General features: G+C 51.0%; 1 protein-coding gene and 1 pseudogene across 1 annotated transcript; one reads left to right on the forward strand and one right to left on the reverse strand.

The window, feature by feature from the left end:
* Positions 1 to 49: 49 nt before the first annotated feature.
* Tbc1d21 (TBC1 domain family member 21) lies at positions 50 to 14,145 on the forward strand. The gene is made up of 13 exons (XM_010626963.3): positions 50 to 313; positions 1,518 to 1,687; positions 2,078 to 4,363; positions 6,754 to 6,861; positions 6,953 to 7,056; positions 8,717 to 8,811; positions 9,249 to 9,359; positions 9,431 to 9,531; positions 10,384 to 10,480; positions 10,759 to 10,859; positions 11,568 to 11,684; positions 12,635 to 12,718; positions 13,039 to 14,145. Exons 3-13 carry the CDS (start codon positions 4,304 to 4,306, stop codon positions 13,069 to 13,071), a joined length of 1,011 nt encoding a protein of 336 aa, XP_010625265.1. The 5' UTR covers positions 50 to 313; positions 1,518 to 1,687; positions 2,078 to 4,303; the 3' UTR covers positions 13,072 to 14,145.
* A 1,799-nt stretch (positions 14,146 to 15,944) lies between these two features.
* On the reverse strand, positions 15,945 to 17,747 carry LOC104864726 (annotated as a pseudogene).
* Positions 17,748 to 23,507: the final 5,760 nt, after the last annotated feature.

The following is a 23,507-nucleotide window of genomic DNA, read 5'->3' on the forward strand; positions in this document are numbered from 1 at the left end:
CTGAAATCTCTTGTCCTTTTTTCTCTCCATTTCACTTTTTCCATCCTCTTCACAAGCAGGGTTGCGGTGCTTCTCTGTCTCCCCACCCCCACCCTTGTCATCCCACACTCCATTTCCTGACTGACTACCTCAAAATCTGGACAGAAGGCAGAGACAACTCCCACTCTGCATAGAACTATAGGAGCCCAGATCCGGCACCACCGCTAATAGGACAGAGGAGTCCCAACACATAGACATATGATACAGATGGCTGACTGTGGCAGAGCTGGGAAGATTCTTGGCTCCCAAGTACCAGCTGGGCAATCCCAGGCAGGTAATGTAACCTCTCTAACCTTCTGTTGTCCCTATCAGCAATGTAAAGCATTTCACTTGTGGTATAGAGCATGTGTTCAACAAAGGCAGCTGTGGTTGGGATTTCCAGAGGCAAGAGGGGGCTTTGTGGGGGTCAAATGATCAGGGAATATGGGCAGGCAGCAGGAAGTGCAGCATCCTGGGCTAGGACGGGTGGCAGGGACAGCCACGGGGAGCAGGACTGGGTAGACTGGGTAGACTGGGGCAGAGCGCGCTCTCTGGGGCTCAGCCTCCACTGCCAAGGCCCAGGCCTCCCTTTTGACCAGAGCAGCTCCTCTAGGTCATTTCTGGCACCCACGACAACTGGCTAGAAGGGTGCTCCCCAGGCACTGGGAGGTGGTCTGTGAGCAGCAACAACTTGGGGGTTATCCGGGGAGGCTTGTTACCTCTTTTCTCGGTGGAGAGCAGACTCCATGCACACCACCACCCTCCCTCGTGCTCTCACACGCTTGTGACACATGATGTGCAGCTGCCTCCAGCACTGTCACAAGTACCCTGCTGTGGGGAGGAAAGGGCAGAAAGCCTGATTCCAAAAATCTAACTTGTCCTGGCTCCCCTTGAAGAGAGGCAAAGAAAAGGCAGAGACTTGGTATCAAAAGATCTTTGGCACTAGGCAGCGAGATGGAATCAGAGCGTGTGTGATTTCCACAGAGAGGTGAGAGCCCTAGACTTAGGCAGCCCTGGGCAGATGTCTTTGAAGGGGCTGACACCTGTTGGTGGGGACACAGTTGTATGGCATTTCAGAGCCGTGTCCTGTTGTGTTGACACGAAGGGAGCTGGAGTCAACTCAGTTTCCTGGGGACATCCAGGAAGCAGAAACTGGCAGGCTCGTGGGATCTTTGAGCTTGGGCATGGATATTACTACAAACTTTGCAGAAGCAGGTGGCATTTTGTCTAGAGTGGAGTGCACGACGGAGATTTTCATGGTGATGTTTATGGCTGAGTCCCAGGTGCTAATAATAACGGCCATGCCGGGGCTAACAGTGGTGCCCATGCTCTGGGTGCCTCTCTGCTCCTGGGCCATGATGGACCCTTTTCCCTGCACAGCTTCCTTCCCATTAGTGCCAGAAGCCGCTTTCTTCTCCGCGGTGACACAGAGCAGGGTGCTGGGACTCAGACAGAGGAAGAGATGGTGTCAAGGCAGTGATGAGTCTTCCCACCTCCAGGGAGGAGTCTCATTGTGTGGGGGACAGCAAATGGCATAACAATGCCTGCCGCCAGGAGCAGCAGTCTCGGTGTCAACCCACTCCATGGTTGGCGGGTGTCGCCAAGGAAGACACGACTCACGCAGACACTGGATGGAACAAGGCTGAACTCAGAAAAGAGGCAGAACAAGGTGGGCTTTGAGAGTGTGTATCCTTGCCCCGTCCATGGCTAGAGGCCTCAGCCTGCAGCCAACGCAAGGTGATAGTCTGCACCACCCCTCTCTGGTTGCAGGTAAAGGATCCCCTCTCCCCTCTCCTGTCACAGGCACAGCAGAGGACTTGGCTAGGTGCCAGGTGACACATATGCTTAAGCAGAACAAAGGCACACAAGCCGAGCCTGGAGCAGGGAACCATACTCCCACCTAGGGGACAAGCCCACTGGCTGAGGGCCCCTTGGCCCAGGCCACTCTGAAGTGGCTGAGCAGGGGGAAGGCTGCATGCAGAGACTAGGGTGGGGTCTGGATTTGAACCCAGGTCGCCTAGGCACTTTCTCACTCCATGAACACCCTCTGTGTCCCCAGGCACCTTTGTGGGCTCCCCTCCTTGCTCATCAGCAGAGCCCCCTTGGTGAGTGCACGTGAGGAAAGATGGGCTCCCTCCCAGGACTTGGCTAATGCAAACACCAAGAATGATCTCTTTAAACCTGGGAGCCCTGTGCCCTGAAGAATCTCTATACAGAAATTTAAAGCAGGAAGCTGTATTCCCACGAGAGCGGGAGAACTGCACAAATGAAGTCGTGCATGGGCCTCTAAAGTCCTTCAGCCATTATGTACAGAAATGGATGTGCTAAGGACCATTTAGCCCAAGAAAAAGACGACACGTATAAATCCCGCTCACAAATTTGGAAAAGAAGAGGGGACGAGGAGAGACCAAGTTGCTTTTTGCTTGGACACAGGGTTCTGCAATTCTGTTTTGCAGTTGAGGCCTCTGGAACCTGAGCTTACTGGCTAATTAGGAGAGAGTTATGACCTACAATTTGAACACGGGCAGCCAGAGGTCAGAGGGACTTCAGTAGGTGATCTACCTCTACCGCATCCACATTCATTTTAGATTTCTCCAGCTCCCCGCTTGGTCTTCCCAGGGAAACTTGCAGTTCCTTCCCCGTGTCTCCATCGCTAATGTGGAGGAACAGAGGCATCTGTCGCCCCTAAGGGTAACACCCCCACCGCATCTTCTGCCCCCGCATTTGCTTTGGGAACTTCCACAGACCTTTGAAAAAGGGCTTCGTGATGTGCAAAGCATCCTCCCTCCTTTCTAGTCCACCCTTCCCTACTCCACACTGCCCATCTCCTGCTCTGTAAAGACCCAGGGGCAGCAGGTGGCACCCAGAGGCACCTAGCACCACCTGCCTATATAGGTGGGTGGTGGAGGGGAAGCAGATTGAAAGGTGCTGGATATAAAAGCCCCGTGCCCAGTGCAGGACAGCAGAACTGTCCCAGTGCACAAGACAACAAATCGCATCCACCCAGGACCTCCACAGTGATGCTGATTCACTGCGTTAACGAGACATGAGCCAGAAGTTGACTGTACTCTGATTTCACGGCTGGGGAATCTGTGGCTCAGAATGGCGGGGGCATCTAAATTTGAGGTCACAGTCCAAATTCCACCTGGGCGCTCCTGATTCACATTTGATTCGTCTCATTGTTATCATCTGCTAATGACTAAGGATGCTTTCAAGCCAGTTGGATCCTGAGTAACAATTCAAGCAATGCCTAAGGTGGAGAATGGTGACGCTGGACCCCAGAGGAGCCAGCTTCCTGGATCCACTCAGCTAACATGGCTGCAGGGCACGGTGGTACAGTGTGTAATCCCGGCACTTAGGAGGCCAAGGCAGGAGGATCGCCATGAATTTGAGGCCAGCCTACACTACATATCGAGGCCCTGTGTTCAAAAAACAAGACAGACAGCAGCAGGACTGGCATTGGAAGGGGAATGCACAGGAACTTAGGGTAAGAGGGGAAATGGGACATGGAGAAATCTTCATAACTCATAGTGGGAAGTGAGATGCCCTTCCGGAGAGCATCACTTATTCTCATTCCGTGAAATCATTCATTCAGTTGGTACCCAGACCAACAGTTTTTAAGTTAGCCAAGACTTGGGCACTGTCTTAAGTGCTTTGGACATGGAGATAAATGAAACAAAGTTAGTCTCTACCTCCAGAAACTACCCTCCAAATACTAAATCTGAGGCACTTTGGGAAATTCATAAATGTGAATCTATTCCCAACCCTCCCCCAGCAGAATGATATTGTCTTCGAAAGTAGCCCCCAAACATCAGGAGCCCAGCTTCTATTCCTTCTCCAGGTTGAAGTCCTTCGGTATTGGTCTGGTGAAATGGGAAACTGAGGGAGTCCAAGGAAGATTCGGAGTCAAGGAGAAAGGCCTCACACCCGCCCCCACCAGGCAACCCACCCGGATCCCCACGTGGTCCGAATCCAGGCCCCACTGCAGATCCCAACATACACAGACATTTTCCTGGCTGGCCAGTGCGTTCCGTCCCTTGGCCCCCGTCTCTCTCCTCCGAACGTGACTCCATGTTCCAAGGTCATTGTGATGCAGATTCCAGGGCCCTTGTGACACGCAGCTGCCCACCCTGCTCAAGCCCGAGACGTCCATCTGGAGAGGCCTGTTCCCTCTGGGGAATGCAAGTCCTCTCCTGAAGGCAGCTCACCTCCCCCTGCTCATTTCACCTCCAAGCAAGTTCCGAGTTCCGGTCAGGGGCTGCCGTGAAGATAGCCCACGAGGGCCATGACCACCCTCTCTCCTGAGAACAGCCTCTCGGCCAGGCAGTCTGCCTCCTTCATCCTGGTGCGTGCCTGTCACTAGCCCCCAGTCCTCCCACCCCAGCCTCTGGGTGGCCGGCAGCCCTCTTCCTCTCCTGGGTGGGACCCCAAGCCGACCAGCTGGGCCTGTTGCTCCTTGGCCTTTCCGTCAGTACCAACAACAGCACGGACACAGCCGTGTGCCCTCTCACCCCGAGCCAGTGCTTTCTCCCCAGATGTATCATTCTGACTTTACTGAGTTTCAGATCTGCAAATCTGCAAGTTCACTCCTGAATTCAGACACTAAGTAAATTTTGTTTGGGGCTTTTGCTAACAATTTTGGTATGCTGCCACTAGGTGGCAGTAAGGCTTTTGTTAGAAAGAGGTTCCAAACCCAGTTAATAAAATGCCATCTATTCCTTAGAAATTGGCCTCAGTCCTAAAAATTTTCCACAGTATTGCTCAAAATCATAATTACTAATTATAATGACCTTAACCAATCTCAAGTCTCATTAATCATGGGGATTAACAGAGTGATACATAAAAACATGCAAAATGGGCATCTCTTTCCCTGAGTTTTAAATGTTGCTGCTTTATTGTAGATGATCACCAGGTCTTAATTTGAAAATTCTATATCTTCCTTCCATTCTCTGGACTCCACGAAGGCTGATAGTAATAAAATAAGCTGTCACCCAGAATTTACTGTGCACAATGACTGTGCTGAATGCTTTATTTATAGTCATCCATTCTCACTGCAACCTGGGAGGTTCATGATGCTGTTGTCCTTGTTATAAATAAGAAAATTGAAGCACAGAGACTTCATAATCTGGTGATAGTCACAGAGCTAGCGAGTGGAGACCCAGACAGTGGGCTGGGAAGCCGGGCAATTCTGCAGATAAGGAAGTAGTCACTGATGGTCACAGTAGGGTAGACCAAGGTCAAATTTCTTTCTATTCTTTTCTCCCAGTGCTGAGAAGTGAACCCAGGGCCTTGCTCATGCTAACTAAGCATTCTGCTACTGAGCCACATCCCCAGCCCTTTATATTTCTTAGTACCTCCTTGGCCCTCTTTGGAAGATAGAGCATCTACAAATTATTCAAGAATGTCTTTCTCAGACTAGCCCCTCCAAACATGTAGCCAGTGGGATTATCCCCATCTGTGCCTGCAGGCTCTTATCACTACTTCCCAGGGCTGTATTTCCTGTGGACACCCTGTCCCTTCATGTGCCAGGGACTGGCAGCATCCTCAGTCCCCTTGGAACTTGCTAGGAATCATTGTTCTAGGCTGCAACCCCAACTGTCAGAATTAGAATCTGCAAGTTAAGAAGACCCTCAAATGATTCACATACAGACTCCATTTTGAGTCACACCTGTCCATGTTCAGGAATTATGGGAGGTCAGGAGTAGGTTTATCGGGTATCTGCCCCCATAAGCACCTCTCTGTCTGCAAGGTGGATTTCAATGCACATTGAAATGTGCAACATGGAGGAGACACCCTAGGAAGACCAGCATCTTTCCCTAGTCTGACAGGATCCCTTACATCTAATTATTTTGTAAACATTTAATTGCTTTGTATATGATGCACTTACTTCCCCCCAACACATCACTCTCTCATACAACACACACACACACACACACACACACACACACACACACGCCTTATCTAAACCAGAATCCATTCTGCATGGTGAACTGTTTTACATTTCCAGGCAAGATAAACTGAACCTAGGAGTGTGTTTCATTAGTGCTTATCTTGTATCCTCTTCTGCTATCAAAGCAGCATATGTGATATAAAAAAAAACTTAGAAAATACAAGAAAACAGGAAGATTACTCATACTCCTGTTAGTCAAAGATAATCATGGCTGTGTTTAGAGAAGGATTTTTTCCTAGCCTTTTTTCTAAAATTTCAGAGAGGTCAACACCCAGTATATTAGAGTTATATGGTGCAGTTTTTATAATAATGTAACAGATATAGTACATACATAGGTAGTACTCTAAGTACTATGGTATGTATAGAGTATAATCAAGAGTACTCTAAAGGCAGTGGTATTGCTGATAGTAGACAAGTAGTACTATAAATGCTATTGTAGTACTACAGAGTATAGGACACAGAATACTGAATATCTAATTTTGTATTCTGCTTTCTTTCTGCTACAATTTGTATTTTTCCAGAGTATTCATCCTTTGTAAATATCTATATGTCTCACAATGTTCTATTGTGCATCTACAGAGTTTACTTAACTATTCCTTTATTGCAGAACAGTAATGTGCTATGAAAATTATTGTGCATTCAGGGTTTTGTTCTACTTCTTTTCAATAATTTCCTTGTGAGTCAGAAGCTGTAAGTTTTGATTCCCATTGCAGAGTCCAAAGGCTATCATTTTAAAAATTGCTTTCAACTGAAAGACAAACCAAAGGCTCCTTTGTCCTTGTCAGGCGAAAAGAAAACCACCCATTGACAAGACAGAATGGAATAGCTTCTTTGACGAGAATGGTTACTTGGCCAAGTCCCGGGACTTCATTTGTGTTAACATCCTAGAGAGGGTATGGTCTGCAAGCTCCCCTGAGCCTTCCCTGCTACTAGGGGCACAAGGGAGGCAAGGGGTTCACCCCCACTCCTGCCTCCTGCCCCCAGGGCTTGCATCCTGGAGTGAGGACGGAAGCCTGGAAGTTCCTCACTGGCTACTACTCATGGCAGAGTTCCCAGGACGAGCGGCTCATGGCGGACAGCATGAGGAGGTAGAAAGTTCCCCATCTTCCACAGCACAGAGTGGTGGAGCTGCAGGTGACGGGAAGGTGGTGCCTGCCCCAGCCTGCGCTGAGCAGCCCACCAGTTCCATCCCTCTTAGCCCCAGCCCTGCATTCCACCCTCCCTAGAGCTTGTGCATTCAGTCTTGAAGCTGCACAGAGCCGCCTTCCCCTGGGCCTCAGACTGGCCCCACCCATGGCTGAGCTGCCTCCCAGATCAAGGCTCTGCATGTACCTGCATCCCCAAGCCCAGAATCAAACATCCCAGTACCTGACTGGTAGTGTTACAAAACCACATCCCCCCACCCCCACCCCCGTACCTCGCATTCCCATCATACCAGCCACCTGGCTGACACAAGCGCCCACTTCCCAACACTGCCACACACAGGCCATATCTGTACTCCTCTCTGCTCTCGGTTCACTCTTTCCCCTCCCCCCATCATCAGCCTATCAAACTCCATATTTGGGCAGACATGGTGGCACAAACCTGTAATCCTAGGCATCTGGGAGGCTGAGGCAGGAGGATTACAAGTTCTAGCCTAGACTGGGCAACTTAGTAAGATCCTATCCCCCAAATAAAAAGGGGGTAGGTGCTGGGGATGTAGCTCAGTTCAAAGGCCTGGAGTTCAATCCCCAGTGGCAAAACAAAACAAAACGAAAAACCCCACCACCCTTCCTTCAAGGCCTAGATGAGACAGGGCACTTCCTCTAAATAGCCCTTTCTGATCTTCCAAGGGAGCCAGGAGGAAGCATTTAGGTTCTGTAGGTAACACACAGCCTGCAAATTGGAAAGCTTTGACTGTGGAAGCTGGGTTCAAACCCCAGCACTGAAATGTACACACTGGGTGGCCTTCCCTGTAAAATGGGGCGATGATACATCTCATGGAGTGGTTCCAAGATCCAAGCTAGAGAACATGGGTCAGTAGCCCTGCACAGGGGAAGAAAGCTGGCTTTTATAGTTCTGGGGGTCAGAAGCCCAAAACAAGGTGTGGGCTTCCTCCAAGGGCTGTGGGAGAGAATCCTTCCTATCTGCAGCACCAGATGTCCCCTGGCTGGTGGCTGCATCCCTCTCATCCCTCCCTGCATAGTCACTTGAACTCTTCCCTGTGTCTTATAAGGACACTTGTCATTGGATTTAGGGTCCTGGAGAATCCATAGTAGCCTCCTCTGGAGATATTTATGTTAATCACATTTGCCAAGACTCTTGTTCCAAGAAAGGCCACACTCAGGTTCTGGTGCAGGAGTGTTCACCTACCTATGCTCCAACCTACCACATGACATCCAGGAACTCTGTGACAAGGACCCACTGGCCACCAGTCAGCCCTACACACCAGCTACTGATGAGGACACCCAACACCATCTCATCTGATCCTTCCATCCTGAGGCACAGGGGCCAGGACTAGCCCCACTCTGCAGACAGGAAACAGGCTCAGAGAGGGAAGGTGATAGCCCCAAGGTCTGGCCCCAGCTGCAGTGCCAGGACTCACATGCTGTGACTGCACTGCAGAACCTGGGAGGTGCCAGGACCATAGTAGAAAGTACTTAGGCCTGGTATGAGCTGACACCAGAGAAATCATCACAGGCCGGGGCAAAGTGGGCAGCTGCTGCTGCTACATGGAGTTCCCCCACCCCAGTGGTGTCATCCTGGCAGGAAAAACTATGAGGCCTTGTGCCAAATGTATGAGAAAATTCAGCCCCTTCTGGAGAACTTGCACTGGAACTTCGCTGAGATTCAGAACAACATTGGTGAGTGGAGTGGGTAGAAGGCTGGACAGAGGGGACAATCAGAGCCAGCCTGCCTCCTCCTCAGCCACTTCTGGGGATAGAAGAATTTTCCCAGACACTTCTTGGTTAATCCACCTTCCCGAGTCTGCACATGTCCCGAGGTGTCCAGCACCATTTCCCTGCCATGCACTGTTCCTGCTACACTGTTCTTCCTCTCCTCCTTCCCTGGCCTTGAACCAGGCCGGATTTGAATTGGATGCTGGGGGCTGTTCCTGGCAGAGCTCATGGCCTGGCCAAAGGTCTGGAGGTGGAGAAAAGCAGCAGCCAGGGTGTCACACAGAGCTGAGCTCTTTCCCCGGGATGTCCCAGGGCCTGACTTACTGGGTGGGTGGGGGATTAACTTACCCATGAACCCCCTGCTGGAAGTAGCCTGTGCCACTTACCCATCCCCAACCTAGCATGTGACATCCAGAAGCTTTATGACAAAGACCCACTGGGAAACGTCCTAGTGGACAAGAGGAGGCTGGAGAAGACCCTGCTGTTGAGCTACGTATGTAACACCCAGGCAGGTGAGTGGAAGAGGGCTCCACCCAGCGGCTACCAGGTGCCCGGGGCCCTCCTCACAGTGCCCTCTCCACAGAGTACCAGCAGGGCTTCCACGAGATGGTGATGCTCTTCCAGCTCATGGCGGAGCACGACCACGAGATCTTCTGGCTCTTCCAGTTCTTCCTGCAGAAAACAGTGAGGGCTGGGGGCGGGGGAGCTCCGGGCCCTCCCTGTAACAGGCATGCCCGTGTCATCCACCTCTCGAGCCCCCAAACACCCTTGGGAGGTGCAGAGCAGCCTGGGGGTGGGTGTGTTCAAGAACCCGGCACTGGAACGGAGGCCTTGGAAAGTGAATGGTGTGGCAGGCCCGAGAATGGCGCCCTCTGCTGGCTTCGCCCTCCCAAAACACTCTCCCTCCCTGTCAATACTCAGCCTCCAGAAGAAAACCCAGCAGCCTTAGCTAGGCTTTCAAGGCCTCTTCTTTGGTCTTGCTTCTCAGTGTTTCCTCCACGTGGCTTGAGGCGACTCAGTTGTGCCCAGTGCACCCCCCTGCTCTAACCAGGTTGAGGGGCTTTGAAAGCACTGCTCCTGGAGTACCCCACTCCCTGGGAAGCCTTTCCTGAGTACCTGGGAGAGGCTGCCCAGTCCCCCACCTCTTCCCTGTATTCCCTGCCCCTCCCCTGACCTTACCCGGCCCTTCTCCCTCGCTCCCCTACTCTCCTTCACCCCTGCAGTGAAGTGCTGTCCTTGTCCCCACTGGCTCCGATGTAGTATTATATTGGGTGTGTCAAGTGGCCACTTTTGAGACATGTGTGTCCCCACCACACCCTCCTGCACACACAGACACACATGCTGTCACCCAGAGGTGCGCACATATGCTGATAGGCACACCTGCATACACAGACCACACAGATATGGTCAGGTGTGTGCTTGCCTATGCACACACACACACCGGGACACTGCACACAAGCCCTTCCAGAGTTGGAGCAGAGGAGGGCAGAGCTGCAGAGGCAATTCAGTTTCCCTCCCTGGTCCCGCCCTGTGCAGGAGAACAGCTGTGTCATCACCATCGGGGTGGCCAAGAACCTGGACATGCTCAGCCGCCTCATCAGCCTCCTGGACCCCCCATTTTCTGAGCACCTGAGTGTGTGGGACCCACCTGGGCAGGGATGGGAGGGGGCAGCCACCCTCAGTCACAGGAAAAAGGGCAGCTCCAGGGACCTGTCTAGGCCCTGGGAGGAGAGGGATGGGATCTGCACCGGTGAACATGGCCGTCTCCAGGGTCGGTTGGCACAATCAGAACCAGGGTTGCCAGGCTTCCCAAAGGTCCCACGTGCTGTGTGTGTGTTGGCTTTGTTCGGTGTGTGGTCCACCGAGTCCCCTCACCATGACCTCTGGGGGAACCTGCTTCTCTCCCCACAGAAGGGAAGGGTGCAGGGGCAGTGCAGGCTCTCTTCCCTTGGTTCTGCCTCTGCTTCCAGCATGCCTTCAAATCCTTCGATGATGTCTGGCGCCTCTGGGAGGTGAGCACTTGGATAGATCCCCACCCCAAGTGGCCAGTTTCCCTTGTCTTCCCACCATTCCGGGCCCTGGATGTAGTTCAGTAGTTCAGTAGTGGCTCAATGTTTTCATGGCCTGGCAACCCTGCTCCTATCCATCTGTTCATCCCTCACAGCGCCTTTGCAGCTTGCGCCCTGCCCCCACTCTCACTCGGCTTTCCCTGCCTCCGTGGTGCTGGCTGCACTCGGAGCGCCCTGCCCCCCGTCTCCTGTCCCCCAAGGACACCCATAGTCCTCTGCCCACAGCCCTGGGCTATCAGCAGGTGCACTTCCTCAGGAACAGCTCGCCACCATCGCTGCCCATAGGATCCAGCCCAACCGTTGGCTTGTCATTCAGTGCCCTGCAAGTCAACGTCCGCCTGGCTCACACCCCTCCCTGGCCTTCCTGTCTCCCTGCCCAAGTCCCTGACATCTCCGACCCTTGGGGGACACCCCTGGACTTTTGAGCTCCCATCCTGGTCTCGCATGAACCCCCATCCTCTCCACCATAAATTCTTAGAGGCCTTCATCTCTGAATCCTCCTGTAACTACAGCAATGCCTAGGAGCCCAGGGTGGGTGAATGGATGAGCAGCGAGGCCCGAGAGAGGCTGGCCATGGGCACTGGTGGGTGGGTGGATGCCTCACTGTCTCAAGGGCTCTGCAGTCCAGGTCCGCATCCTTACACTCCTCAGGTCCTGCTGACTGGGAAGCCCTGCCGGAACCTGCAGGTGCTGGTGGCCTATAGCATGCTGCAGATGGTGCGTGAGCAGGCGCTGCTAGAGGGCATGAGCGGCGACACCATCCTCCTGGTGAGCCACCCTCAGCCACCCTCCACCCACTTCCAGAGGCCTGACACCCCACCCATCCCAGTGGAAGGGCCCAGGCTGCTGGGGTGCTGCCCCCCCCAGCCTCCGGGTGGGAAGAGCTCAGTACCAGCTCTCTGCTGTGGGCTTTTCATGTGGAAGCTCATCTGCACACCCTGACCAGCCCAACACAGAGGCTAACATCAGTGTCGGAACAGAGGCCTTGAGCAGTTCAACCACTGTGCTCTTCTGCCTCACAGGCAGCCCTTGGCCCGGGGAAGCTCTTGCGGTGAAAGGACCTAGTTGCCCAACATTTTTAAGAAGAGTCAATTTTTAACTGATAATGTGGAATAGGAAGAAAAGGGCTAAAGAGAAGGGGAAGTGGGAAGGGTAGGGAAAGGAAAGAAGGGAAAAGAAAAAATGAGAAAGTGTTGCCCAACATTTTTAAGAAGAGTCAATTTTTAACTGATAATGTGGAATAGGAAGAAAAGGGCTAAAGAGAAGGGGAAGTGGGAAGGGTAGGGAAAGGAAAGAAGAGAAAAGAAAAAATGAGAAAGGGAAAAAATGGAAACAAAGTCTTTGTAAATAGGGAAGGGTGGAGGGGGTGAAGGGAGGGCAGGGGAATGGGGAAAAAATAAGAACCAAGATACATCATGTAAAGGTACAAGATCCCAATGATGAATGTCACTGTACACTGTATACCTAAAAAGTACCAAGAAACTTAATGGAAGAAAAGTTAAGATCTTGGTTTGAAAACAACTTTAGCTGCACCCCTATTATAGTCAAGTCCTCCTTGGAAGCACTCCCTATACATAGGGGAGCCCCATGATTCCCTAGAGCCAGTGTGGAAGCTGTGCTTACCACCACCCCAAAATGTACAAGGTCAGCACTGTGCCAGGCAGGTTGGGGACACACGCACGCACGCGTGCGTATACAAACATACACCTCCCACATAGGCCTGCAACAACCTCATTGATCTTGATGCAGATGAACTGATCTCCACTGCCTGCATGGTTTATGCTGAGCTCATCCAAAAGGATGTAAGTTCCCTCGTGCTTTCTTCTCCAAGCAGCCTTCCCTCATCACCCACGGCAGGCAGAGTCAGCTTCTGAGACACAGTCGGTGCCGCCAACCCATAGGAGTTTCTCTGCACCGTCTTCTGCTGCTTCCATGTGGAACCCAGGCTTCCTGGGCAGGCTGTGCTCCTGGAGATCATGGTCCTTGCCCCTTATTCCCTGTGCCCATCCCAGAGGCCTGGGGACCCAGAGGCTCAGGAAAGTTCACACTGGCTGGGCCAAAAGGAGGAAAGCAGTGGACCACGTCCACTTGCCTCACATCTGGGGACCCTCCTCTTCTTCAGGTTCCCCAGCCATTGAAAGATTTCTTTCTCTGAAGACACCAATGCCCATGATGAACAGATGCCCTGCACAGACAGGGTGACCTTGAATGACAAGGTCATGAGCAAGTAGAATGGAGTGAGGACGAGGGTGCTGGTAATACAGCCACCCTACACACAGCCTGTGGAGTGATGGTGTCTCTCTCTCTCTCTCTCTCTCTCTCTCTCTTTTTGGTACCGGGGATTGAACTCGGGTCCTTGCGCTTGCAAGGCAGGCCACTGAACTGCTGAGCTAAATCCCCGGCCCCGGTTTAATCTCTCTTTTGACCTGGAGGTGTAGGAGGGCTGAGAGGGGCCTGTTGGCGAGTTGCCCACTGTGCACCCAGAGAGGGCACAGGATGAGCAAGTCTCTTGATGGAGCATTTTCCAAAGCAGCAGTATGGGAGATCTGAGTGAATCCTAAGGGTAGCACTGACCTTGAGATCCCTCCTGCTACACCTAGAAGACAATACTAAACGCATCTCAGAAGGATTAGTCTACACTAGGACTCTAGTCGGTAGAGAAGGCTCCCCCAGGCCTTGCCTGCCCTGATTCTCAATCATACAACTAAGTCCTTTTCAGGCCAGGGATTTAGCTCAGTGGTTCTGCTGCCCGCCTTGCAAGCACAATGACCCAAGTTCAATCCCCCATATTAAGAAAAAAAAACCCACAAATCTTAGAATTTCCACAAGTAAATCCTTTTGCTGCTCTCTGTGGAAGGACCAGCCCAGTCTCTGACCAGTAGGCAGGTCCCTCATAATTTCACCTTCATGCCTCAGCCTGCAAGGGTCTCCTGAAGGGTCTGCCTGTGCTTTTCAGCCTCACCCTCCTTTCTCCCAGGAATGTTGTGGGCTCTTGCCCAGGCAGTGAGCTCCATGCCCATCCTGCCCGTGTTTGGGGAGCCCAAGACATGAGCATTGGCCAGCAGCATTTTGGCTGGCTGGGTCTGTCTGTCTGTCTCTCTCTCTCACACACACACAGCCCTGCCCATTGGCTACACCTTTTCAGGAGGACAGATGGCTGGGAAGAAGTCTTGGGCCTTGTGATAATCTCCCATCCATGGTGGCCTCTGAGTCTCTCTGTTGCTGTCTTTGCTGGGCAAGGGTGCCGAAGGACGTGGGCCTGTCCCATCATATTGCTCAGGCCTCAGGAGATCATGTACCCGGGCAGCAAGGCACATGGGTAAATTCACATGCTTCATTCTCCTGAGTTTTTTGTTCCTGGCATTTGACTTAAATAAGGGTTCCTGAATGAATGGGTCTCCAAGAACCAGGGTAGCAGAATGAATAAAGAGGTATCTTCCTGAGCTAACTTTGGCCTTGGGAAGAGAACAGTCAATAAAAACATCAGATGTGCATTTTCTATGGGTCTTTTGGCTTGGTGGTATTGGTTGGCCTATAAATTTGGGGTCACACACAATACCAGGCATCTATAGTGGTGCCTTGGTGCTCTCACTAATTGGTCCAGGAGTTGTGACAAGTACAGTCAACGATGAGTGCCAGCTTTAGCCGAAAAGGGGAGGAACGTATGCAGGAGGATGTACCCAACTCTTCTGACCTTCTGTAAGCCCATTCCCTCCCCAGGAAGCTTGGGGAAGGACCAAGCACAGCCATACTCATTGGGTATGGCTTAAGAGGCACAAGAAGTTTATCAGGCAGAAATTAGAGTACACCCATAGAGTATGGGCTCTCGAGAGAGGTACATTATTTTCTGGAGCTGAGGATATTTATGTTTTTCTAGAGCGGGGAAGTCTGTGAAATTTGTGGGCCTCTAAGAAGTTCCCTCTTGGTTTACAGGAGGAAAGGATGGATGCCCATAGAAAGACAATGGCCCATTTCACAGATGAAATGCATGGGCTGCCCCTGTTGGGTTTTTGTTGTTGTTGTTGTTGTTTTTGATGGGACATCTAAGATGTTTTGTTTAAAAACATTCTTTGAACTCTCAATCTGTTCCTTTAAGATAAGGCTCCTCCTCTTTATCAACTAAACGGATTTATGAACCAATAGCATCTTGAAAGGATTTGGGGTATAATGGTCATGGAAGAAAAGAACTATACACAAATCTAGAGACCATTGATACAGATAATCCTAGGTTACTTAGACTGTGTCCTAAAGTTGCAGTCTTTTCAAAAGTACAATATTTAAATTATAATTTTCCTTTTCTCCTTTCTACCTATTTCTTCTATCCTAACTCATTCCCCCCGCCTTAGAATTTTTCCATTTTTCTTTTATTGAGTTTATTGGTACATTTTAGGTATACAGTACAATTACATTCATCATTGGGATCTTGTACCTTTACATGACAGGTCTTGGTTCTCATTTTTTCCCCTTGTCCCTGCCCTCCCTTCACCCCCTCTCTCCCCTCCCCATTTACAGACATTTTATTTCCATTTTTTCATTTTTCTTTTCCCTTACTGTCTTTCCCCTACCCTTCCCATTTTCCCTACACCTTTAGCCCTCTTCTTCCGGTAGCACATGGTCAATTATCTCAGTAGGATCTTACGTACTATTATAGCTTTTCACATGAGAGAAACTATTCGGTGTAAAGGGCTGAAGGTCTGTTTTATGGGGTTTTTTTCCCACAATTTAAATCTTTTTTTAGAGTCCACAGTCTGCTAAATAAAAGTAGTAACAAGATATTTCACAAACTATTATACAATTTAAGACTCATTAATTTAATTTCATAAAAAATTAGGTGCATGTTCATTCTATTCTAAAAATGTTTTTTAATGATCTGAATCCATTAATCTATAACAGACTCGGTTCCAACATGAAAATAATCCTAGCAGCTTTTTAAAAAACATGTTTTACAACAAAAAGTTTGTACTCTTAGAGATCCACAGATAACAACATGTGAAAAATAATTTTGCAAAACACCCAAGGTGACACTTTCAGATCTGCTTTTATTCTTTTTTCTTCTTCACATACAGAGTTTCTCCACCCACATTCTCTCAGCCATAGTCACCTCACGTTGGCCAGGTACCATTTTGCCCCTAAAACTTTGTTGGCATCAAAATATGAGTTAACCAGTGTTAAGGTCCATAAAATATCTTCACTACACAGCACATTAAGCTTTAGACACTTGGCAATTAAACCACATTACAAAAAGAGGACAAGACCCCCACCCATGCAACCACCCAGGATCCATGTTCACTGGTCCCTATCCGGCTACCAGACACTGGTTCAAAGGGCAGCAGAGGCAGCAGGCAGCCACTTTGGAGGACACTGAACACTGAGTTGGAAGGCACCATGCCCAGGTCAGGCAGCGCTACCTTTTTCCTAGGTGGTCCTAGCATTCTAGAATGGCAGGTCCAGCAGACACAAAATGAAGACAGACGACACAACATTGACCCTTCAGAGACACCCTACTCAGACTATGTGCATGCTGTGATTTTAAAGGCAACTCTTCTCAAAAACTTGTCATAATCGTCCTCATTTCTTAGGTTCCTTGATCCCTCAATTTTGCACTCTACTGTGGTCCTCAAAGGAGACGTGGACAGCCACCAATGGCTGGAGATAGCCAACATGGGGTTTCTTTCCATAACAAGGAAAATACTTTTAGTATTCCATGATTAGGATAAATTGATACAAGTGCTGTGTTTTCATCCTTAGAAATACAGTCTTATCCTTGGTGATCCTTCAGGCTTTAATCCAGTTATTCTATGCATTTTCACAAGAATTCAAGAATGTCCTTGGGAATGGCCAAAAGCAGGGTCATTTCTATCACTGCATGCTTGAAGTAAGAAATCAGGAAACTGACATGAAACATAATCTGGACACTTCTGTTCTTCAAAAAGTGCTCCATTGGTACAGCCGACAAGATTCTCCTGTTCTTCTAAAGAACATGACTTTAGAAACTTAAGGTCTTTAATGTACCCTTCATAGGAACTTAGACATACTAAATGTATTCTCCAACACAGCACTGGTTTTGGAAAAACTGTAAGTCCTGGACTAGGAATCTGGTCATATTTTGGAACCTCATCATTCAGAGTCTGAAGCACAGTCCACATTATGAACAATTAGAGTGCAGCCAGGAACCCATAAAAAACCAGGTAGAAGAGCAAGATCAAACTTCTACGTAACTACTTCCTAGACCATCCAGGAAGCCCTGTCTTGCTCCTGCTGGTCTGCGCTGCCACACCCACCACTGGCTTGCATTTCCTGCACGACCTTCTCCCCTATAGTTAAGACCCTCAAGATGGGATAATCAGATCTCCAGAGCAGAGCATTTACTGAGTCATGCCCCAGAATAGGAGCAGGCCACTGAAAATATAGCACTTCATAGACCGAGCCCTTGGCGGCGCGCCCCAGGAGCTCTCGGGTGGTCGGGTTGTACAGGAACAGCTTCCACTCGGCCAGGCCCAGGCTCTGGTTGAAAGACTTCTCGCTCTTCGTTATGGTGGGCTGGAATGCGGGCGGGGGGGGCGACGAGGGGCAGGGAGGAGCGTCCAGGCAGTAGCGGCGATGGCGACAGAGGGCTGCATGGCCCGAGGACCCCTCCTCCTCACCAGGGACACTGGAACCCACCGACCGAGCCACGCAGAGTTGGCTCCCGCGGCTTGGGCCACCCTGCCTGACGTGTCTCCACCCGCTGCAGCCAATCCAGCTCTGCGACCCGCCCCGTCGCCGAAAGTCTGTTTTCTTACGGCTGGCTTCAGCCCTGGTTGGGAGGCACTGACCTTGCCTAACGAGGCATCAGAACTCTCGCTCTGAGATACAGGAAGATGGATTTGTCGTTTAATGAGGCATCATCTTTCCCGATACCTCTTCACCTCCTGGAGCTGGCTTACCACGGGGAATGTCACCACACAGAGTCCAGGGTGGTTTCCCGAAGTGGAGCTGGGGAACTTAACTCATCATGAGGGAGGGTATAGGTTCACTGAATTCCATCCCAGAGAACTTTCAGGATTCATCAGTAAGAGGCTAAAAAGGTAGAAAAGGTAGAATGAAGCAGAAATTAGGGTACACACTCAAATAGAGTGCAGGCCCTCGAGAGGGGCACCCACTGCATATTTTCATAAAACCAACACCAGACGGCTGTGGACAATGGCTACATTCCTTCTCCAGGATGAGAACCGGGCTGGAGCACCAGGGTTACAAGGGAATGGGAGGATCCAAGACAGGGCTGTCCTGTCACATGTTGACCATCAGCCACCTCACCCAAGAGGCGAAGAATGATCCCCGAGACTCAAGACAGCAGCACTAGGTTTATTTGTTCTGCCTGACACTGGGGCCAGGTGAGCTGTGGTGGGAGGAGTTCCAAGCAGTAGCTTTCAGTCTGCAGGTGAGAAGCCTCAGAAGCACTTTTTAAAAATAACTGATGCTTTCTGATTAAACCAGAATAGCCAGGGGTGGGACCAGGGTGCTGATATTTTTAAAAAACTCCCCAGGTAATTACCAAGTGCAGTCAGGGATGAGAACCTGTGAGTAAGCACAGGATCCTGATGGAGGGGAGTAGTGATCTGCTGGGACTGACCCCTTCCTTCCAGACAGGAGTCCCAAGCCTGCTGGGGACAGGGAGGGACTGGCTCCAGGTCTCCCAGCAAGTGGATTTTGGCTGAGAGGGCAGGAGTGGCCATGCAGGGTGCTGTCCTGAAGTGACATGGAGGGAAAAAGTGCTGTCATCAGTGCTCCTCCCTAAGCCACCCCAAAGCTCCTGCTGCCCTCCCTATGGACTCTGAACTGGGCCTTCCCACCTCCCTACCTCAGAGCCCTTCCATTGAATGACTCTGCAATTAAGCATTCCAAGCTTTCTGAACCAGCACAAAAGAGGATCTCTTGGGGGAATTAATAAGCGCCCGAGTCTCAAAGGCCTGACCCTCACCTGCAGAGATATGCAAATGGTACCTGGACACCCACAGCGCAGCATTCAGAGGCTGTGAGCAAGTGTATGCAAATATATGCATCATTATGCAAATAAGGGCAGCCCCGTATTAACGGCCTCCATCCTTCAACCAGGCAGCAGCTGTCTCTTTAGGTATAAGCATGGCTGACAAGGAGGGTTGAATCAATTCCTGTCAGAAACATCCTGAGGAAGGGTCGCCTTGCAGGTTAAGAAGAATTGTTCGGATACCTGGCTTGCTGATACTCTGAGAGGCCTAGATGTGGGTGTCTGTCAACCAGGCAGGATGTTCCTTTCTGACTGGGCTCCTCATCCAACTGCCAGGTTCAGTAGTAGGCACTAAGCTTTAAAGGAGACCATGGTGTGGTGGCGAAGGTGGAAGTAATGGGAGAAGTAATGGTGGAGATGATAGCCACTAATGACAGACTTTCCCTAGCTTTTGAAGGTTCTACACACAATTTTTTTAGAGTGGTGCAAAAGTGATAGAAGTAGAAAATCACACTTCAGAACCTGAACTTTGATCTCCCCTTACGCTAGCCATATGTAGCACCACTTTCTCTCATGATGCTGGGAAGCAGCCACCAGACTCGCCCTCCAGTCAGCCTTGGGATCACAAAGGGGTGACAACCCACACTCTACAGCATGCCATGATGCTCCATCGGTTAGAGGCACTAGGCGCATTCCAACTTCGAGCATTTTCCATTCATGATAGGTCAAGGTGCCTGTAGTTGAGGAGATGGCAAAGGTGGAGGTGAAGGTGGTGAACTTCCTGGTAACAGTGGTGACATGAATAATAGTCACACTGAGAGCAAAGGTAAAAACGGGCCTGGGAGAGATGGCAATAGCGGTAACGGTAAGGACAAGTTCTGTGGAGGTACTGGTAGGGGTGACACAGGGGAGGTGACACTGGATGTCATCCGGGGACCAACTGGGGTTGACAGAGGTGTTAAGGTCATTGTTGAAAGGGTGCCGATGAAGAGGCGAGGGTGGAAGTCACAAGGAGAACAGTGTCAGTGAGTTGGTTCAGGGCCCTACAGAGACACAGCCGATGGAGAATGCACATGCCAGGGGCAGCTCGTGCAGTTATGGTGACCGAGTAGTTCCACAACAGGCTGGCTACAAGCTAGAGTCTGGGACACTGGGAGCACGGCTCAGACCAGGTCCAAAGGCCACAGAAGCTGCTGCTGGAACTCTCAGCTCAAGGCTGGGAGCCTGCGAATCAGGGACCACCAGTGTGAGTCCTGGAGCCCAAAGGCCTGGAGTTCTGATGTCCAAGGCATCAGAATAAGAGTCCACCCCAGCTTCCAATGAGACCAATTCACCCTCTGTACCTGTTCTCCCCGGCCCCCCAGCCGACTAGATGGTGCCCATCCACATCGAGGGTGGACTGTCTCCCACCAAGTGTGTTCACTCACATGCTACTCTCTGCAAACGCCATCATACACACACCCAAATAATGCTTTACAAGTGTTGAGGTTTTCCTCAGTGCCGTCAAGTTGACACCAAAAATCACCCATCACAGCCAGAACACGCTTGGAGTCAAGTGCACCATTACTATTGATTCACTTGATCTTAGCCAAAAGGCTGAGAAGCGGTTCATTACTGTTTATTCTTTAACCCCAGAAGCAACAACAGAGAACCTCTCAGGATCGTTGGCTCCCCTCAGTCACAAGGTGCAGCCTCCTCTACAATAAGCCACCTCGCCTCCTTTCCATGGAACCTGCAGTTTCCCTTGATATCCTGCAGAGGGCGCTCCTCCTTCACGGGAAGGCAGGCCTTTCCTAGGAGTGGGGGCACGCTGCCCTGCCTGAGTCACTGGGTAGGTCCTTATGCTCCCACGTGTCAGCAGATCACAGGATGTAGGAAAGACAAAACCCCCCGCTGGCTAGAACTGTTTGAGGGGCAGGATGGGGCAAAGATGTTCATAGCTGTCAGAGGTCCTGAGCTGTCCAGACTTGGAGAGGAAGTTTGGACCAGTTGGAGCCATAGGGATCTCCCAGAAGTTGCCCAGAGCCCTCTGGACAGGCACAGTGGGGACCATGCACTCCTCCACGCCCCTTTCCTGGCTTGGATTCGTCTTCCAACACCCCACAGACAAGCGCACACACACACTCACTGTGGTCCAGCGTGATTTACTGTGAGTGGTAACAATCACCCTAATAGCCCACATGATGGTCTGCATCTATCCAGGGTGGCCCGGAAGGGCAAGGACCTTGAGTCATCTGTCCAAATGATAAGGGCCAGCTGGAGAATATCTGGGCTTTGGTCTCTGTCTGGGTCCACTGGCTCCTGCTTCCCATGCAGAGAGATGCCAGACATGACCAGGGAGCTGCTCCACCAGCAGGGACCCTGTGCCAGCCATGCCGTCACTGTCCACAGACCCGTCTGTGGGACCAGTGCCCATCTAGGGGGACTGGAGTCAGAGGCAGTTTCTCATAGCTCCAGTTAATTTTTTGTTTTGCAACAGGGTTGGACTGTAGTTCAGGCCGGCCTTGATCTTATGGCCGACCTCCTGCCTCATCCTACCAAGTGTTGGGCTTACAAGTGTGCACCACCACACCCAGGATCTTCAATTTCTAAACACTCACCTGTTTTATGGTGGGAAAACATCTTTCTACTCTAAGTGGGGGTTGAGGGTACATTCATCTGGGTCCATACAAGGGCTGGCAAGGGAGGCTAGCAAGGGAGTAACCACTGCTGCAAAACATGGGCGGGGACACATCTATTGCCTTCTGTGGTTGCTCCAGTGGACTTGGCCTGGGTGGAGACTTCCATGCCAGAGGCCTGCACTTTGGAGAGGGCACCTGGGAATCCTACGTCTTCCCCTGGAAGCACCCATGGAGGGGGCATTTCATGGGATCAGGAGTTTCTGGGATGGAAACTTTGAGACAGACATGGTCTCACTTCCTGCTAACACCCCCCACTATTGCTGTGCTCCGGATGCTAGTGTCTGAGCTCCTGCAATGCCAGTCCATAATTCCAGAATCATGGTGAACGGATATGGGGCTTTAATAAGCATTAAGCAAGGCTGCACCCTCTGGGCAGATGCAGCTCTGGGCAGATGGCACCCAGTGAAAGAGCCTGGTGTGGGGATTTTAATACTCACTTCCTCTTAGTGGAGCCCAGCACACAAAGCATAGGATCTTATAGCAGTCTTATATAGTAGGGGAATTGGAAGGGACCAGTTATAAAGGCCCCCAAAAGCCCAGATTCTGAGTGCATGAGGTTTTGGGGACATCTAAGTAGAAACCAGAACACAGGCCCAGGGACAAAGCCTGTATGAAAGTCTCTCCTGGGGCTAAGGGAAATGAGACCCCAGAGAGAGAAAAGACAGATCAGAGTTGTGTTTTCTAAAACAAAATCTGATACCAAGAGAAGTCAAGCAAGCTGCTCCAGATCACACAGCTAATAAACAACAGTGGGTAATGAAAGGTAAAACACAGGGAAGGGGCACCAGGCAGGCAGGCAGGCAGGGACAGCCCTGACCTCGGGCACTTCTTCCTCCCTTTTGAGAATAGGTTTTCTCATCTGTGAACAGCAAGGGCTATTTCTAGGGCTAAAGTTAGAAGGTAGAACACTCTATGACAATTCTAGAAACTTGGGGCAGCACCCCATTCTTGCTCAGTGAGAGATGTGGGCGTATCATGGAGCTTCCCAGTAGGTGAGGACACCCAGGATGGTAGAAAGCTGGCAAAGTTCCAGGCCTGCAGCCTCGAGGAACAGGCAAAGAGAGATCCTTCTGGCCTGGCTCTGGGGGACATGGCACAGTGTGGCAGAGGCCCTTCAGGACCAGAGTGAGAGCTTTGGGGCTCACAGTTGAGTCCCTACTTGAGCAGCTGCCTCACCTAGGGCCACCTGCCCCGCAGAGGGAGCCCCACTCAACAACACACAAGTGCAGGAGCCGGGCTCTCTTCCTCCACTCTTGGGGGCGAAGTTCTGTAGGACACAGCAGACCACAGCTCCCCAGAGAAGCAAGGGCACCTTCATTGCATGTGGCTGCCCTGGCCCAATTCTGCTGCTTTGGCCCCCATAGGGGAAGGGACTCCACACTCACATTCTTTGTTTTTGTTTTTTTTGAGACGGTCTCACTATGCAGTCCAAGCTGGCCTTGAACTCACAGCAATCTCTGGTCTCAGGCTCCTGAGCGCTTGGATTTCAGGCGTGAGCCACCACTCCCGGCCCCACTCATAGTCTCACGTGCAAACCTTCACTGCACTCTGCTTTCTGGACTCTGCAACAAACTGCTACAACTCAGCAGCTTAAAACAACTGGGGCTTGCTCTCTTGTGGTTCTGGAGGCCAGGAGTCTGAGATTGGCCCCACTGGGCTACAGCCCAAGTATGGGCCAGGCTTGGTTCCTCGGAGAGGCTCTTGGGGACAAGGGGTTTCCCAGCCTTTTCAGGTTTCTCAGTGCCTCCTCCCTACCGCTGTTGGCTCAGGCTTCCTTGCTCGTATCCCCCCACCCTCCACTACTGCCTTGTCCTCTCTCTTTGACCTCTGCTCTGTTTTAGAAGGACCCTTGTGATTGCACTTGGGGTTCACCTGAGTAATCCGGGATAACCCCCAACCCACCACTTTAAGATCCCAAGAAAGGAGCTCCGTGGTAGCACTTGC

The sequence above is a fragment of the Fukomys damarensis genome, unplaced genomic scaffold (assembly GCF_012274545.1).
Source record: "Fukomys damarensis isolate Sample0158 unplaced genomic scaffold, DMR_v1.0_HiC HiC_scaffold_25, whole genome shotgun sequence".
NCBI lineage: Eukaryota > Metazoa > Chordata > Mammalia > Rodentia > Bathyergidae > Fukomys > Fukomys damarensis.

Bases quoted from the DNA above. Each gene is read 5' to 3' on its own strand.
- Tbc1d21 (XM_010626963.3), top strand. From the start codon at position 4,304: ATGACCACCCTCTCTCCTGAGAACAGCCTCTCGGCCAGGCAGTCTGCC. The intron at 4,364-6,753 runs GTGCGTGCCTGT...TGTCCTTGTCAG, and splicing joins AGTCTGCCTCCTTCATCCTG to GCGAAAAGAAAACCACCCAT. The intron at 8,812-9,248 runs GTGAGTGGAGTG...TCCCCAACCTAG, and splicing joins TGAGATTCAGAACAACATTG to CATGTGACATCCAGAAGCTT.